Raw genomic sequence first — 18,111 nt, 5'->3', positions numbered from 1 at the left:
TTACCCCGCATCCGTCAAATTAGGAGATTCTTTTTAATATGTACTTACGATAAAGTAGAAACTAAGCAAATGGATTAGGTTGTCGACAGAGATTAATTTCCAACACACTGCAATATATCCTTTCTTTGTAATAACATCGCAACAACGTCAAGGAAACGGATATTTCAATTCCAATACATCTATTCTGCTCTTACATAATAGCCGTTCGTAATTATGTACATGTCCAAGAAATTTCAATAATTGTTTTTCAGTTCAAGGAAACACAACACTAACCCAACTTCAGAACCCATTACTAAATGAGAAATTCTTGTATGGGTACAAATCTATTGGTTTACATTTACACACATTACAAGTGTTCCGTCACTTTATTTTAAACCCTCGGCTATCCGTTCGTGATTAGACGAAAGCTAGCGACTAATCTTTAGCTCCATTTGAAGCCACCCTTCATCTTTCGATGGATAAGTTAGCCATGAAAGCTGCTACATACACACGTGTTCCATTACTCTAATAAAGATATAATCAATTATTTGTGGAGTTCACGGCTCTAGTGATGGTGTGTACAAGTGAGGTGGTATAACTGTGCCATGACTGAGTAGGTACTAGTTAGTTACCATATTGTACTCATTCTGCACATCTTTATCGTTGGCGATGCTCAGCCCAAGTTCATGTTAAGACATGCCAGAGATATTATACAAGTGCCCTTCTATGTCTGGAACAAATCCTTTTTCCATCATTTCAAGTCTTACTATATCATAGGTACTACGATTTGGGACCAAACCCTTTTCCAACATCTCATTAAGTAATCTATTTGCATCTTCCACCTTCCCTGCTCTACAAAATCCTTTAATCAACACATTGTAAGTGACAACATTAGCTCTCTTCCCATCTTTCTCCATTCTTGTCCTCACATTCAATGCTGCCTTGAGATTTCCTTCCATGCAATAGCCATCCATCAAAGTATTATATGTTACATGATTAGGTTTCAAACCCACATGAAGCATTTCATTTAGTAATTGTTCAGCTTTTCTTGATTTTTCTTCTTTGCACCATTGACCTATTAAGATGTTATATGTTACAGTATCAGCTTTCAAGTCCTTACTCTCCATTTCATTAAGAAGCTCCTTGGCAGCTCTTATGTCCTGTTTTCTGCATAAGCCAGCAATCAAGCAATTATAGGTTGAAACATTTGGAAAAATCCCTTCATCTGCCATATAATTACACAGTGAATAGCCTTCCTCCATCGATCCTTCCTTGCAGTAAGCATCAATCAGCGTATTGAATGTTATTTCACTTGGAATCAATCCTTGCTTAATTACGTCATCAAGGAGTTTTCTTGCTTCATTCAACCTCTTATTCTTGCAAAACCCATTGATAAGAGCATTATAAGTAACAATATTTGGCTTCAAACCCAAGCTCACCATCTCATCTCGCAGAGCAATAGCCTCGTCTAGCTTGCCATTATTAGATAGACCATTTATCATGGAGTTATAAGTAACTACGTTAGGTTTTAGTCCCTGATTCTGCATCTCCTGGAAAGCTTTCTTTGCAGCTAATGTATTCTCATCCTTAAAGTATCCATCAATAAGAGTGTTGAATGTAACTTCATTTGGACTGATGTTGTTAGCAAGCATTTCCTTCAAAATAGCTTCGGCCTTGTACATTTTACTGGCAGAGCCTCTCTTGCAATGACCATCAATAAGAATACTGTAGGTAACTGTGTTTGGGGAAATTCCCCAGGCCTTCATGTCTTCGATAGCATCCTCTGCCTTATTCAACTTACCAGCTTTACAGAGACCACTAACCAAAATGTTAAATGTGATCAGGTTAGGCTTAATCCTTCTCTTTATCATCTCCTTGTACACATGCTCCATATCCCCGATTTCATTGTCTTTCACCAAAGCATTCAACAAAGGATTGCATGATGTAGCAGACAACTTAAATCCATATTCTCGAGCTTGCCTAAATGCCTCACAGGCAGCCTGAATTTCCAAATTTCTGACATATGCTAGGACCAACATATCAATTATTATAGTAGTTGCCAATGATCGATCACAATACAGCGAAAAGGAATGAAAAACAGAAGAAACTGTATGTTTCTCATTCTTCACAAAGTGATGCAAAAGGGACCTGACCTTGGAGTAACATTTTGATTTTACCAGAGAATGCAAGACTTTGCCAGTCATTTCAAGACCATATGAAAGCTTGAGTTCTCTTTGAGACCACTGAAAGAACCTAAGAACAAGTTTAGAATCGACCCCGGCATCAAGCAACTGGTCAAGAAGTTCTGCAGGTTTGGTTGATATCAGATGGGTTTTGAGCTCCGACCAGTGCTGTTTACTCACCAACTCTGCTATGGCTTTTATGCAGAATGACTGAATAATTGGACCTGAAAGTGGAAACAAGAGAGCAAGATCCATATTAAAATGGGCTGATAATATGAAATGGTAAATATTTTTACATCAAAAGTTTGGATATTAACAAATAAAATTCAGTTCTTTAAATTGATGGTAGAATAAGGAAGAAGAATTGGACAAGATGAGATTATAAAACATATTGGTAACAAACATAATTAGAGATTTAATTCTTAAGAAAATAACGAGCATTTTCACCTCGTGTGAATCCACCAAGTTTGCCTAATGTCATTCCTGAATATCTTCTAAAAAGAAGTCTTTGTTTCTCTGCAAAGGTGAATAGAAACTGCAGCAAAGAAACGCATAATTATTGAGTAGAAATTGAATTTGAGTAAATGGGTGTGTGAAATTTTTGTTAAATGCTTCAGAAAGAGATTTACATGCAGTTTCAATGTGGTGTGGCGTGTGCAAACTAGTTGATCGTTAGGTGTTTGATAGAAAGTGTAAGAGAAGTGAAGGTATGACCTCACCACCTCAGTGCTGAAATTCAGCGAGACCAAGTTGCAGACACAACGCGAAATTGGATTCAGGAAATCGAATCTGGGTTCTTCCTCCAGTTGCCGCTGTCCTTGATTCCCAAGTTTTATTCCTCACTCTCGAGCATGCAGAGGAAGGTGGAGGAGCTACCTGCGTTTTATGTTTAGCTCCGTCCCGTAAAATTTCAACACGAGTTAAATAGAAATAAAAATAATTTATAGTAGGATTAGGTTATAAAAATTTTGTGAGTTAATACTCAAATTGCCCTGAAATTTGACATCCGACTCAATTTAGCACTTAAGGTTTCAATCGACTTTAATTGTATCCTGAAATTTTGCTTCGGGCCTCAATTTGGCTCTTCTGGCGTTTTTCGTCACCTGAGAGCTGACCTGACATTCTCAAAACGATGCCATTTTGCTGTTGGTGCCGAAATTGTTAGAAACGACTTCGTATCCCATAGGAAAGGGTTAAATGAAAATTCAAACACTAACCACTCCAAAGGTAAAACTCAGTTGACCCTTTCTCTTCCTCCACTTCCTCTCGTTTTCCTTCCCATCATAGAAGCACCATGGATGTCACAGTAATGAAACTTTTAAGCTTTTCTTACTTCTTTCTACTCTTATTGTGAAGATTAATTACCTGGGAGTCATCTTTTGAAAAACAGGTTAGTAACAAAATTGATGTTCTCAATTATCGTGCTCTGTTTTTATCAAAATGTTGGTTGTGTGTTGTTTTTCAATTTTTTCACCCTACTTGATCAGTGAAACTTTGGGAGAATGTGGTTGATTATAGTTGTTAATGTTATAACTTTTGTATGTTAGGGTTTAATTTTTTTTTGCATGTGTGGCTGTGATCAATCGAATCGTTCAATTCTTTATCCGTTTGAGCAGTCTTTGATTCTTCATATTCCATTTTAAAATAACAATTATACTCCTTCATATTCCATTTTAATTTAATTGTTGATTGGATAATTTCTTGTAAAAATAAAATATTTTCTGTGCTGAACATTGTATGCATCAATGACCACCACGAATGTTTAAGCAATAATCATGAACTGAAGATTTTGTATTTTAGTCGATCATTGCAGTGTATTATTTAACTTTTAGTTATTGTTTCGTTGAATTTATGCTAATTTTTTCATTATGTTCGTCTTGTTCTAGATATTCCTTTCTTCTCTTATCTTGGCATAGTTTTCTACGAATCCTTATCACATAAAAAAGGAGCTTGTTTCTATATTTTCATCTAATGTAGCAGAACACATAAATTGTTAATATAGGACAATTCTTAAACTCAGTTGAACACCATTATCAACTTATATTATATTGATAAGTTTGTAGATATTAATTTGTTCAATGAAAGAATGTGCTCTTTTGGTAAAAAATATTTGAAGAAATTTGAGTAAATGGGGATTATACTATATCTTTAACTTTTCTTCTTAACGTTCTAATTTAAATAGTTTCTCCCATTAATCACTTATGATCACTTTTAATATTCTCTTTAAATGGGAACAGTTATATATGTAATTATATTCAAATTTTGTTGATTTTACTTGTTTTATTCTTTCATGTTTCATGATTAAGGATTGCATGAGACAAATTAAAATTAGTGTTGTTGTCAATTTATTAAAGTTAGTGTTGTTTTTAACCATTGTCTCCTGAATCTTATTTATAGATGGATGAACGTATAACGAATGTGTATCATCATGGAGGCAATTTTGTCACCAAATCAAAAGGCAGTTTTGTCATCGCGTGTGTTCTTCACGCAGTCACCATGCGAACGAGCTCTACCAGAGCTACCTGAGCTTTGGCTGCTGCTTTGCAACATTCTTCTCACCTCTTGGAGACATTCTTCGATTTGGAAAAATTGGAACTTCTAGGTTTTATTTGAAATTTTTAGGGGTTAAATTGAAACCTTCGAACATTTAGCCACGTCATCTAACTGCTAGGGTGCCAAGTGTCTACCAAAATTGTCAGGTCAGCTTTTTGGTGACGGAAAATGCCGGAAGAGCCGAGTTGAGGCTCATTTCAGGGTACAATTAGAATCGATTGAAACCTTGAGGACTAAATTGAGTCGGGGATCAAATTTCAGGGGCCAATTTGAGTATTAACTCAAATTTTGTCGAGTAAAAGAAAAAACTCAAATTAAGATTGAGACAAAATTAACAAAAAATTAATACTCATTAATAGTAAAAAGAATTAACAAAAAGAATACAAAAAAATTATTTTAAACAATAAAAAATTACTCAAATTAAACTTTATGTATAAATTTATAAAAATAATAAATTATTAATTAATATGTATCTTTAAGATTTATGATAAAATTATATTATTAATAAAAAAATTTAAATATTTTTTTAATAAATACAAAATAAAAATATTAAAAATTTAATTTTTTTATATTTTTAAGATGTTTTTTTTTTTTTTCAATTTGTAGTTCTAAGCTCTTTAGTACGTAAGTTAAATTAGAGCTAAGACCATTTTAAAAACGTAGTATTTTATCATCTTTTTAGTCTTTAATATGGTACCCCTTTGAATGAATGGCAAGGAGGAGCCAATAGCAACAACAACCTCATCCAAATTATATTTACACTAGCGGTTCATCCAAATTATATTACACTAGCGTTAGATAGGCACTATGTCTATTCAGCAGCTTTTCATTTAAGTTAAAAAAAATATTTTTATGTTTTTATTTTTAAAATTATAAATTTAATATCAATATGAGATGTTATTCACGCAATAAACTCTTAGATATGTGATTAAAGTTTTTGTAGTACCATATACCAATCACTTATTATATGCTTTAATCATTTATTAGATTTAATTAGACTTTAAGAATATAAATTTGACCAATATTATTATCCACAAAACTCTGAAACAATCTTTTGGCATCCTGCAAACAGTATTTAAAATAATTGTTGAATTATTTTGGTTTGCTTGTTTCTCTCTAGAATTTTGAGCATTATAATTTGCTTTGGGAAACTGTAGGTTGCAGATATAAAAAAGGTGAACGGGCTTGTTACAGATCGTCAAATGTTTGCTTTAAGGACCCTCCACATTCCTCTACCTGGAAGGCACATTCCAATCTCCCTTTTCACAAGTTTATTCAATTCAGAACATGACAAAATTATTTATGCTTTCAGAAAGCTCTTGTTAGGGCGCTATCGATGCAAAGTTTGATAACTTAATCATCGTTCATTTATGGCCTAAGTCACATGTCATCATATTCTTTGTTATATTGTTTAATTTTGGTGGGTATAAAACATCAAATCTATATGTTGGTGGTGACTACTGATCAAATGTAGAGACCAAATTCAATAGTTGTAGCCTTGTAGGCATTATTATTATTATTATTATTATTATTATTATTATTATTATTATTATTATTATTATTATTATTATTATTATTATCACGGGTGTGTTATCAATTTGTATTCACATTATTGTGTTTGAGGGGTCAAATTTTTTACCATATATATGATGTCTTAGGTTTCTAGCTTTGCATATTAGAAAATTGAAGCATTTTTGTTTTGGAAGGATGGGGTTGTCAGTGTCTATTATTTATCTATAGAAAATTCCTAGCTTCACATTATTTTTTTTTTTGGGTTGTCTAGCACAGTAAGCCTCATTCTCTTACATTAAGCTGAAGGTATTCATGACCATGTTTTAGTGAGATTCATTAAGATGTTAGGGTATGATGACTGTTTCAGTAGGTAGAAACAATGGGATGAAAGTTAATTCATACTTACTGATTTGAAGATTGTATGAAGCAGTTGAAAGTGGAGTGCTACTCCTTTATGCCTCACCATATAATATTTGTTCACTCCGCTAGTTTGAAAATGTGTTGAAATTTGTTTTATCCCTCAACCAAGCAAGCATCAATGAGGAAAAAGGGCTTATGTTCCATTTCCTTTGAGCTTGCCCCTATCTCCTACTGTTTTACGTTTGACATACTCAAACCATGCACTCCCTTTTAAATACTTGAGCGAAGTGAAAATAATTAAAATAAGGGATGCATGAAACAGTAATATAAATAATTAATTATCGCAACACTTAATGAATGCTAAATAAGGCAAGTTATGACTGTTTTTGGCTGATTTTCTTTGATTAACAAACATTTTCGAATAATTAATGGACATATATAATAGTTAGGAAAAGTATGAATATTTTTTTCTCAGAAAAAAAAAGTTTGTTTAATAACATAATGCGGAGTGATGTAATTGTATAATAACATAATGGGGCCTGCATTTGTTTTTACTATTTTTGTTTTTTTTTTTTTTTATACTAGGTTTTCATGCAGTTATAAGACTGAATAAATATCCTTGCATTTTAAAACTTGGTATGCGCACAGCAACATTACTACTCCACTTGTGGTTTGAAAATACACATCACTTCCTCATATTTGTGGTACTTGTTGTAGATGACAAGAAATCAAATGTGACTCAGAATGTTGATGCTGCTAACGAGAAATTGGATGCCTGGACATCCCATAAGACTGAAATAGGAGTTGTATACTATTATAATGCCTTGACAGGAGAATCAACATATGATAAACCTGCTGGCTTTAAAGGCGAGGTATAGTTGGAGTTGACTCCCTTAGCCGATCATATCCCTTATCCTGCCCTGCATCACATAAGTAATACTCTTTGTTGTTGGCATAATATTTTTTAATATCACAATTGTAACCCTTTTTTTAATATTTAATTTTATGTTATTTTATATATATGAATATCTAAGTATTGGATATTGGATAATGGATAACCTAACTATGAAAGGAAAAATTCAGAAGCAAGATAATTGTATACTGCAACTGAAACTGTGAAGAATACTTGGTTTCGTAGGTCATAAATATTTCAATTTATTATCCCTTTTCTAATTCAGTTTACTGATTTTTGGCATATGTGCAGCCTCACCAAATTGCTGTGCAGCCAACTCCAGTTTCAATGTAGGTTTATTGTCAAGTCCTTTTGTCTATTTTGGTTTGTGGTCTCAACGTATAATATATGTTGTTGTTGATTCATTTTTCCTTATATGGATTACCTTATTTTAGTTGAGGCCATAAAAGTGTCTTTAGTTCTTTCTTATTAAAGTAAGACACATAGGTGTCATTGTTCATGTTGACTCTGAACTTTGTTGTCTGTTACATCTTGATATTAGTTTATTGCTTGCTCTGAAAAGTTTGTTATTTTGAAACAAAGATGTACATTAATACCATGTCTTCTCTGATTATGTTTTCTTGTTATAGGGTGGATATACCGGGTACAGATTGGATGTTGGTCTCCACTAGTGATGGGAAGAAAAATTACTACAACAAACAAACCAAGGTATGATTGGAATATTCATTTGATATGTTCACAACTTAATTGCATGATCTCTGTCATCGTTCACTTGGTCTTGATCTCCTATCTTTTCATTTTAGCTTGACCTGGCCTTCTTAGCTTCTGATTCTTCTCTTTATTGCTGCTTTTTTACTTCTTGTGATGTGATTTCTCTGCCAATTTGTTTATTATTTTCTGGTCCATTGTTCTGTGTTAGACAAGCTGCTGGGAAGTTCCAAATGAGGTAGCTGAATTGAAAAAGCAGGATGGTGATGTCACAAAAGATCATTCAATGTCAGTTCCAAATACTAATGTATTGTCTGGTAGAGGGTCTGGAATGGTTACTCTGAATACTCCTGCTATTAATACTGGTGGTCGTGATGCTGCAGCTCTTAAACCCTCTAGTGTTCAGAGCTCACCATCGGCACTGGATTTGATCAAGAAGAAGCTGCAGGAGTCTGGAATGCCTGTTGCTTCCTCTGCTGTTCCTGTCTCACCAGTACAAACAGGATCTGAAACAAATGGTTCCAAAGCAGCTGAATCTGCAGCAAAGGGCCAGGGTATATATCTATAAACTCCCGTTGGTTCCAAATCAATGCTTAAAGAACGAGGCCATATATCTATTAACTCCCGTTGGTCCAGGGTATGGGCGTATCATGAATTGGTCAACAATCTTTAGCTTTTGCGTTTGGTTATTTTTGCTGTCTGATTGGAGGATGACAAGTTTGTTTTCAAGTGTTACTTCCAATAATCTTGGCAGTTGCAAAATCAATTGACAAATGATTTGCTCCATGATCTCATTTATTTAAGGTTTAATCCTTATATAGATATATTTTAAAATCCTTGATTGTCTTACCACAAAAGTTCAATCCATGTTAATCTGTTCTTTGTCATATTATTTAATTTATATCCTTTGGTTGATGCAGGTCAAAGAAAGTTTAAGGGATGACCAATATATAAATCTGTGAGACACGAGGATAGGGAGCTTTTGTTCAATGAGTATATATGTACAAAGCCAAAAGGGAGGAGCAGGTATAAATGTGTTTCTCTAGCACTTCTGTGACACATCTCACTGATGACTCTCATTGATAATTTCGCTGATTCTACATCTATTATTTGTGTTGGCTTATTGATTTAGTTGTAGCCACTCAACAGTTTATTTTGAATAGCTTTTTGACATGTTAATTACATTCAAACCACTGAAACTTATTTGCAAGATAAGTTGAGGGATAGAGAACGGGAGCTTTGGAAAAGGAAGCAAACTAAGGAGCAGGAAATGGAAAGGGTGCGGGTGAAAATCCAAAGAAAGGAGGCAATCACTTCTTTTCAACCTTTACTTGTGGAGACAATCAAAGACTCTTTGGTACAACACTCATTCTATAGGCGGTACCATTAATCTTATTGCTTTCTTTAGGATGAGTTTGATATGTGGTTAAAATGGAGAGGAAAATTATCTAGATCTATGTACACATAAATAATCTAATCGGGAACATATCAAGATGCTTCAGGAAGTGAGTGACTATGTCTGAACTATTTTGTGTGGGTTTCTCTCAAAAGTTATGATGTGTGTCTCAGCAGGTTTTTGGTTTGTCAATGAATGTGTTTATTGTATAAATCAGTAACAGCACATGCAGTACTTTATATTGCACACTAATGTCAGGGATCTCGTGAAGCGTCTTTTGAAATCTGATCCAAGATATAACAAAGTTCCAAGGAAAGACAGGGAACCCTTGTGGCGCCGAGATGTGCAGCGGCGGCAAAAGTCATCCCAGGAAGAGAAAAACACAGATACTAAGGGTAGAAACACATTAGAATCTATTAAACTTGCGTTGGAAGCTGGGAGATCCCACGAGAGAAGATGAGTCTTGAGAGATTAGGTCTCTAACTTTCAAGCCTTGATGTTATAACAGATGAAGTTCTAAATTCTATGGTCATTGCTTCATCTATTAGATTGCTATAGAGTGGTATTATATAATCATATCGTCATTATATTGCAATTGAACATTCATTCACAGTCCTTGACATTATCAAGTTAGTTTGGCAAGAGGTAGTGTCTCGCATAAGGAAAATAGATGAAAAGTAAAATAAAACATAAAGGCATATGATGTCCAAATTATTTTATATGGTGTGATATGTACTATTATTGAAAAGTTTGGGATTTTTTTTAGGGTTGCACACGGATCGGATCGGATATAGCCTAAAATTCTATCCGATTCGTACTGCACTCATTGGATCGGATCGGATACGATATCCGCATTTTTCAGGCTTGCGGATCGGATTGGATCGGATATCGGGTATATCCGCATAATTAAAAAACTATTTTGAGATTCTATTTGCCTATTTTTACAAAAAAAATATCCAGAAAATTCATTTTTTACCTGTTTAAGCCTATTTACTCCTAAAATATTATTAATAAAAGTTCTCTTGAATAACAAAAACAAAATGGTAACACATGATTTAAGTTTAATTATTCTAAGTTGAAGTAAAATTAAAAACAAGATATCATAAAATTCATAAAATAACACTAAAATTCATATCATATTAGAGTTTACTTTCTTAAACTATGCTATTTATATGATATGTGCGGATATGCAGATTTGGGAATCGGATCCGCGGATATCACGGCCAAATCCGCAATCTGATCCTACTATAGTGCGGATTGGATCCGATCCAATCTGATGGCTCTGCGGATCGGATAATATTCACAAAATTCGGATCGGATGTGGATAATTACCGCGGATATACGGATATTATCCGATTTTATGTGCAACCCTATGTTTTTCTTTGATATGGAGTAATTTCTTTTTTAAATTGTTATTTTGTAAATTAGACAATCTGATTAGTTGAGACTTAAGAGTCAAAGAGGAGTATGAGATACGAGGGTTATAAATCGGAGGATTTGATTTTAATATTTTAACTTTTTATAAAGTGAAATTGGAAGTTTTTAATTCAACTTTAAAAATATTTAATTTTAAAAATAAAAATGGAATGAATTGGTTTTAATATTATAAAATATTTTATTTCTCACAATAAATTGAACTCATCGATTTGAGAAAATAGTCATATTCTGAAACTTACTTAAAATCAATGTGATTTGGGTTTGAATGTGGAATCTATACCTTTTTTTGTAGCAAGTAGGGTGGGTGTTACAATGTCTCTTCTGACAGAATGAAGTTGTCCGAGTTCCTTCAAGAGGCGGATGATGGTATCTACAACGGATTCCGATATTTAAGTTAACAAAAATTTGAGATAAGTTTTGTGTGTTAGGGTTCGAAAAATACCTGAGTGTGGAAGGTAGGTGAATGTAATCAGCTAGTTATCACTTGTGAAGTTGTTTCATCTTTGATGATGGATGGTTACTCCCTTTTGTTTAGAGAAGTGGTTGTGATATCTTTTTAAACTAGTAGTAGAGATTGTAAGAATTAATAGAGATTGATTCATTTAGACAACTGGGTAGGTCAGACAATGTAAACTTGGGCTTTTTATTTTGTAGTTTATGGATTTGACTTTTATGGATTTTGGCCATGACTCCAATAATAATGTGTTAGGTATGAACAGTGTCCTTGTTCAAAATCGGGTTCCTTCAAGTTGGACTCGAGCAACCAAGCGAATAGATGATCAAGTCGGTATATGGAGGTCGGGCCGTTGAAAAGTCTTTCAGTAGTTCGGGATTGAAAGCTGAGAAGATCAATGGAATCGACATGTTTAGAACTTGAAGAGGGCAAAATCTCAACCTGATTTGGGTGGTGTAACCAAGGTTCGGAAAACTGGACCGGTCATCGAACCGTTCTAGTCATTGGTTCACTGGTTCATTGGTCTAATTGGTTCAATCGTAATCCAACCGAAAAAATCGTTTTAGAATAAAATAATAAATAAATTATAAATACACATCCTAAAATATAATTATAATCTAATATAAATCTTAAAATATCTTCTACCATATGATCTTATCAAAATACAAACTCAATTTTTTTTAAAACACTCTTAAAACATGTTTCCGAGCACTTTTGTCATCATCATCTTCAGCTTTACACTCATCATTCACTTAAACAATTCACAACCCTAATCCTCTATGATTTTTTTTTGAAAAATAAAATTCGGTTCAAAAAGAAAACGATAGCGGTAAGTAATTGAGAATATTTGTCAGACTTAGCACCAAGACATAAAACAAGTATACATATAGAATAATACCAAACAATTCAATTCTCAATTCCATGAATCATAAACATAAAGGTGTCTAAAATATTCACATAATTAATCAAATTCAACATTAAAAATATTAAAAATTAAATTTTGCAATTGAAAAAAAATGAAGTAAAGATAAGATTTTATACTCACACATTCCCCTTAATCTTGAACCATGTCTTAGCACATACTTTGTGGGCAGCAGCAAGATCATCTTTACAAGAACAACCCAATTCAATTGGAATATCAAACTCAGAACTATCACTCTCCAAACTCATGTGACAAATTCTACAATTTCTCTCCACTTTGTGATTAGTATTACTAATAATATTATTAATTATTAATAATATTAACATTGCCAACTAATTAGTGGATATTGGAACTTTAAACTCTCTTTAACTACAAGCTGTAACATGACCCAAATAACAAATTAACCAATTTAATTAATACACAACTACAAACACAGCAAGTAATCTACTTCATACACTCCTCAAAAGAGGTCCTGAATCATTTGCAATAACAGTGAATTATGTTTCATAAACAACTCAAATTGTTGAAATCAGAAACATGAAGCACACTATTTAGAATCTACAGAGTCATATCAATTTCAAGAAATACATAATTGGCACAGTTTATCAAGCATGGAAAAACTAAGTTCTCAAAGAAAAATTTTAATTGAAAACAAAAACACAGCACCACAGTCAACAGAGCACAGCAACAAAGAAGACACAAAACGGTACAATACATCACAATAGAACAATAGCAGTGAGCAGAGCTAATCAATAATCAATTAATCATTCAATAATCCATATAATTGCAGAACAAAATAAAAACAAAAAATAAAGAACAAGCACTAGCAGTGAGTAGAGAAACCATTGCCTTCTTCGATCTGAGCAATCTGGGCAGAGTATGAGAGAAAGTGGTTAAGCATGATGGACGACGGCGACTAGGCAACAAGCACGACGATGGACGGCAGCAGAAGCACGGATGAGCAGAGATAGACCAGACGACGAACGCTAAGCTCGACGAAGAAGCTGCGATTGGAGTGAATAGGGGTTGGGGAGCTCAAGAACGACGACGGTGCGACGGACGGCGACACTATCTCCCTCCTTGCCGCGACGGTGGAGGCTACTGTAAATTAGGGTTTCTTATTGGGAGAAGAGAGCTTCGTTTTAGAGAGTGAAAGTTGAGAGGAGTTGGAGTAGACAGGAGTTGGAGAGCTCAAGAACAACGACGGCAGTGTCTCCCTCCTTGCGGCGACAGTGGAGGCTACTGCTAGTACGCTAGGGTTTTTGTTTTGGGGGAAGAGAGCTGCTTGAGAGAGTGAGAGTTGAGAGGAGGCACTGAACGTTTCATTTTAGGAAAACCGGCCGGCTCTCAGTTCGGTCCAAATCGGTCGGTTCAGCGATTTTTAAACGATTTTGTAACTAACAGTTTATAAGTTAAACCAAACCGTAAAAGCATTCGGTTCAAATTTAAACCGATCGAACTGGCCTGTCCGGTCCGATTTTCAGAACTTTGGGTGTAACACTTCAATAATGTTCCATATTCTGTAGCCATTCGCTCGCCTTTCAGTAACCGTGCCCCATCATTTAAAGTGGGATGAGATTACCATTTTTCTCCTTTTCTACCTTTTTATATATCCCCAGCCTTTCTTCTCTTCTTTATTGGTTCTTCTTTAAGTAGATTTCTTTCTGCATGAAAGATGGGTTCCATACAACAAAACTATCCCAGATCTATGGTTATGTAAATCGGATTGGACCGGCCAGTTCAACCATCTAACAAAAAATCGATGAAAGAACCAGTCAAACTGCAAACTGGTAAACCGATTGAACCATCCAAACAATTCAATGAATTCACAAACCAAACCTGAACCCTATGAGAGACAGGAGAAGCCCCCACCACCAGCTGCCACTCGCCCTCTTTTTATTACCGTGGAATCTCCGTTCAGACACATTGTCATCGCTCACGTCGCCCACCTCACCGTCGCAAATCGCTCATCTTGTCGGCTCTCCTCTTTTGTCTCTGGCCTTTGCTCACCTCTACGGTAAGCACTCCTCGGCTCCTCCCTCACTAGCCACTGCTTGCTTGCTTCTAGAAGTGTCAATTTAGCCTAAACCTTAGGACTAGCCCTCAATCTTTCAAAATAATTCTAGCCCACAGTCCTAAAAATTACAAAATTATATTTTGTAAGCTCGGCCCTAATTAAGCCTTCCCAACAAAAATCAAAACAGGACTAGCCCTATAAGCTCCAAATCTAATCTTCTCCTCCTTGAGACTCTGACCCGAGAACTACTTCTACGTTGAAACGGTGAAAGGATCTGCGTTCTACCCGCGAAATCAGTGGCTGCTTCTCCTCCTTCACGCGGAATCAGATGTGGATTTCTTCGTTTTCTATCCCTCTCTGAGTTTCTGCTTTGTTTGTTTGCATCACCCATTTTAATTCTCTTGTTAATAAACTGAGGTGGGTGATTTCAAAATGGTTGAACTATGAATTGTAAACTGTAAACTATGAACTTGTTTTCAATTTTTTCTCAAAAGAAGATTATGGAATTGAGAATCAAAGTTGAGTTAGGATGAGAATTGACTACACGATTACTATTCACTACTTCACTAGTGTGAGATTAGATGTGTTTGTTTTTCAAAATTAGATTTCTGATAAGTGTTACTGTGTTAGTAAGTTTGCTTATATTAGCAAGAAACCTGTTTACTTAATAGTTGGTGTCTTGGTGAATCCAAAATATGATAATTTTGGAGAAAGATTTCATTAACCTTTTTGAAATATTTATTCTAAATAAATGGAGTATTAAACTGGATGTGTGCTCTTAAAATTAATTAAAACAAGATTTTATGGTTGAAGTTGATGGTTGGCAAAAGTTAGAATTATGCATAATTTTATTACATAATCCAAATTTTTATAAGTTTGTGAATCTAGTTTCTTTTAAAACTTGTGAATATCAAATTTTATGGTGATTAGAGCTTAGTAAGGTTAGCAATAATTTTTAATATAGGACAATGAGTAATACAAATATAATCATGGTATTTTAGTTATCATTTTTCAATAATCTGCTATTTGATTCCTACATAAGCAATTATTCTGCTTTTAAACTTGTTTAATGTGATTTTGGTATTGTTACTTAGCATGATTAATTGTTGAATTGTTTAACTTCTGTCTATTCCATATTTTTCTTTCTATGCTGATTTTAATTCATTATCTTCATATTTGAATGAGTTTTATGAGAATGGTAATGGCATAATAAATGAGATAATTAGCTTCATATATGTGTAAAGCAACACTAGTATGTAGTATCCAAAATTTCATCTCTTCTCCTGTATATGCATTTTTTATATTTGGTCATTTCTTCTACTTTTCTCTTTAATTACTTCTTGTTGAAACTTTATGCATTCCTTATATTTGGTCATTTCTTCTACTTTTCTCTTCAATTACTTCTTGTTGAAACTTTAGAGATGAGTAAAGTGAAAAATTGGAGATATAATTTCACTGGATTTGATGAATTATGTTCATACTGGATTTGATGGATTTGATGAATTATGTTCATACTGGATTTGATGAATTATGTTCATACTGCATAATCTCTTACTCTCTTCCTTAAATTGACATTAAGTTCATCTAATTATTATCATATACCTTCAATATTTTGTCAGTGGTGTCAATATGTTTGGCCCTACTTTATAGAACCAGAAGAATAAAAAACCATTTTACTAATAGGGTCAAATTTTTAAAAAGCCTTCATGGCTCAAAAGCCCTAGGGCCAATCCATGGGTTACCTAATCTTTTTTTTTTTTTTACATTCTCTATTTCAACAACACACATAAAATCTAGATCCAACCCATGGGTTACCTAATCCTTTTTTTTTTTTTTTTACATTCTCTATTTCAACAACACACATAAAACTTATTAACAGTCATTAGTTTGTTTTATCCCTTCATTACTTTTATGCATAGAAAATAAAAAAATAAAAAAATTAAAATAAAAGTGGCTTCACCTACACGTTACAACTAGAAAGGAGTAAGGAAAAACTCTAAAGCAAAACAAAAGCCTAATAGAACAATGATGGTGACTTGAAAACAATAAGTAAGCAAACCTTTGTTTTATATATATTTCACATAAAGCACCATAGTCTGTAAAATGTTGTGAGGTGGTGAGTCTCCAAGGAGTCACCGGCTGCCGGATTTAACAGCCACAACAGTCACAACAAAATATTGAAGGTATATGATAATAATTAGATGAACTTAATGTTAGTTTAAGGAAGAGAGTAAGAGACTATGCAGTATGAACATAATTCATCAAATTCAGTGAAATCATATTTCCAAGTTTTAACAAGAAGTAATTGAAGAGAAAAATAGAAGAAAATAACCAAATATAAGGGATGCATATACAGAGGAAGAGATGAAATTTTGGATACTACATACTAGTGTCGCTTTGCACATCTATATGAAACTAATTATCTGATTTATTATGCCATTACCATTCTCATGAAACTCATCCAAATATGAAGATAATGAATCAAAATCAACATAGAAAGAAAATATAGAATAGACAGAAGCTAAACAATCCAACAGTTACTCATGCTAAGCAACAATACCAAAATAACATTAAACAAGTTTAAAAGCAGAATAATTGCTTATGTAGGAATCAAATAGCAGATTATTGAAAAAATGGTAACTAAAATACCATGATTATATTTGTATTACTCACTGTCCTATATTTAAAATATTGCAGCAATCCTTCTTACAAAAAATTATTGCTAACTTTACTAAGCTCTAATCACCAAAAAATTTAATATTCACAAAGCTAAATTCACAAGCTTTAAAAGAAACTAGATTCACAAACTTATCAAAATTTGGATTATGTAATAAAATTCTGCATAATTCTAACTTTTGCCAACCATCAACTTCAACCATAAAATCTTGTTTTAATTAATTTTAAGAGCACAAAACCAGTTTTAATACTCCATTTACTTAAGATAAATATTTCAAAAAGGTTAACGAAATTTTTCTCCAAAATTATCGTATTTTGAATTTACCAAGACATCAACTATTAAGTAAACATGTTTCTTACTAATATAAGCAAATTTACTAACACAGTAATTAGAAATCTAATTTTAAAACATAAACACATCTAATCTCACACTAGTGAAGTAGTGAATAGTAATCGTGTAGTCAATTCTCATCCTAACTCAACTTTGATTCTCAATTCCATAATCTCCTTTTGGGAAAAAATTAAAAACAAGTTCATAATTTACAGTTCACAATTCATAATTCAACCATTTTGAAATCACCCACTTTAGTTTATTAACAAGAGAATTAAAATGGGTGATACAAACAAACAAAGAAGAAAGGCCAGAAAACAAAGAAACCTACCTCTGATTCCGCGCGAGGGAGGAGAAGAGCCACTGATTTTGCGGATAGAACGCATATCCTTTCACCGTTTCAACGAAACGTAGAAGTAGTTCTCGGATCAGAGTCTGAGGGAGGAAAAGATTAGATTTGGGGCTTGTAGGTTTTATAGAGCCATCCCTGTTTTGATTTTTGTTGGGAGGACTTAATTAGGACTGAGCTTGCAGGATATAATTTTATAATTTTTAAGATTGTGGGCTAGAATTATTTTGGAGGGTTGAGGGCTAGCCTTAAGGTTTGGGCTAAATTGACACTTCTAAAAGTACGGAACGCAATGGCAATTTCAGTGCTACCGGGAGACAA

At 33.7% G+C, this 18,111-nt stretch overlaps 2 protein-coding genes and 1 long non-coding RNA gene across 6 annotated transcripts; 1 reads left to right on the top strand and 2 right to left on the bottom strand.

Moving 5' to 3' along the window:
- Positions 1-147: 147 nt before the first annotated feature.
- On the bottom strand, positions 148-3,077 carry LOC112789024 (uncharacterized). 4 transcript variants are annotated; one of them, XM_025830733.3, is made up of 3 exons: positions 2,792-3,077; positions 2,610-2,697; positions 148-2,386 (listed from the first exon to the last, which is right to left on the bottom strand). In XM_025830733.3, exons 2-3 carry the CDS (start codon positions 2,641-2,643, stop codon positions 669-671), a joined length of 1,752 nt encoding a protein of 583 aa, XP_025686518.1. In that variant the 5' UTR covers positions 2,644-2,697; positions 2,792-3,077; the 3' UTR covers positions 148-668. The 4 variants fall into 4 exon arrangements, with proteins under 4 accessions (XP_025686518.1, XP_025686520.1, XP_025686521.1 ...); XM_025830735.3 differs by having other exon boundaries at positions 2,877-3,077; XM_025830736.3 differs by having other exon boundaries at positions 2,885-3,077.
- A 4,115-nt stretch (positions 3,078-7,192) lies between these two features.
- On the bottom strand, positions 7,193-13,715 carry LOC112789022 (uncharacterized). Its single transcript, XR_011879469.1, has 3 exons — positions 11,484-13,715; positions 11,322-11,411; positions 7,193-7,507 (listed from the first exon to the last, which is right to left on the bottom strand). It is a non-coding gene; the product is annotated as an uncharacterized lncRNA (long non-coding RNA).
- LOC140183699 (pre-mRNA-processing protein 40C-like) lies at positions 7,798-10,321 on the top strand. The gene is made up of 5 exons (XM_072232278.1): positions 7,798-7,829; positions 8,130-8,208; positions 8,420-8,762; positions 9,129-9,234; positions 9,425-10,321. Coding segments are annotated over exons 1-4 (447 nt in total). The 5' UTR covers positions 7,798-7,827; the 3' UTR covers positions 9,152-9,234; positions 9,425-10,321.
- Positions 13,716-18,111: the final 4,396 nt, after the last annotated feature.

Source organism: Arachis hypogaea, chromosome 3 (genome assembly GCF_003086295.3).
Source record: "Arachis hypogaea cultivar Tifrunner chromosome 3, arahy.Tifrunner.gnm2.J5K5, whole genome shotgun sequence".
NCBI classification, from domain to species: Eukaryota; Viridiplantae; Streptophyta; class Magnoliopsida; order Fabales; family Fabaceae; genus Arachis; species Arachis hypogaea.
Note: the sequence above shows the minus strand (reverse complement) of the source record. Positions and strands in the feature narration are given on the sequence as shown.

Excerpts from the sequence above, each read along its gene's own strand:
- LOC140183699 (XM_072232278.1), top strand. Across the intron at positions 8,209-8,419 it reads ACTACAACAAACAAACCAAG|ACAAGCTGCTGGGAAGTTCC; the intron begins GTATGATTGGAA and ends GTTCTGTGTTAG. Across the intron at positions 8,763-9,128 it reads ATCTGCAGCAAAGGGCCAGG|GTCAAAGAAAGTTTAAGGGA; the intron begins GTATATATCTAT and ends TGGTTGATGCAG.
- LOC112789024 (XM_025830733.3), bottom strand. The coding sequence starts at position 2,643 with ATGACATTAGGCAAACTTGGTGGATTCACACGAG. Across the intron at positions 2,387-2,609 it reads ACTTGGTGGATTCACACGAG|GTCCAATTATTCAGTCATTC; the intron begins GTGAAAATGCTC and ends TTCCACTTTCAG.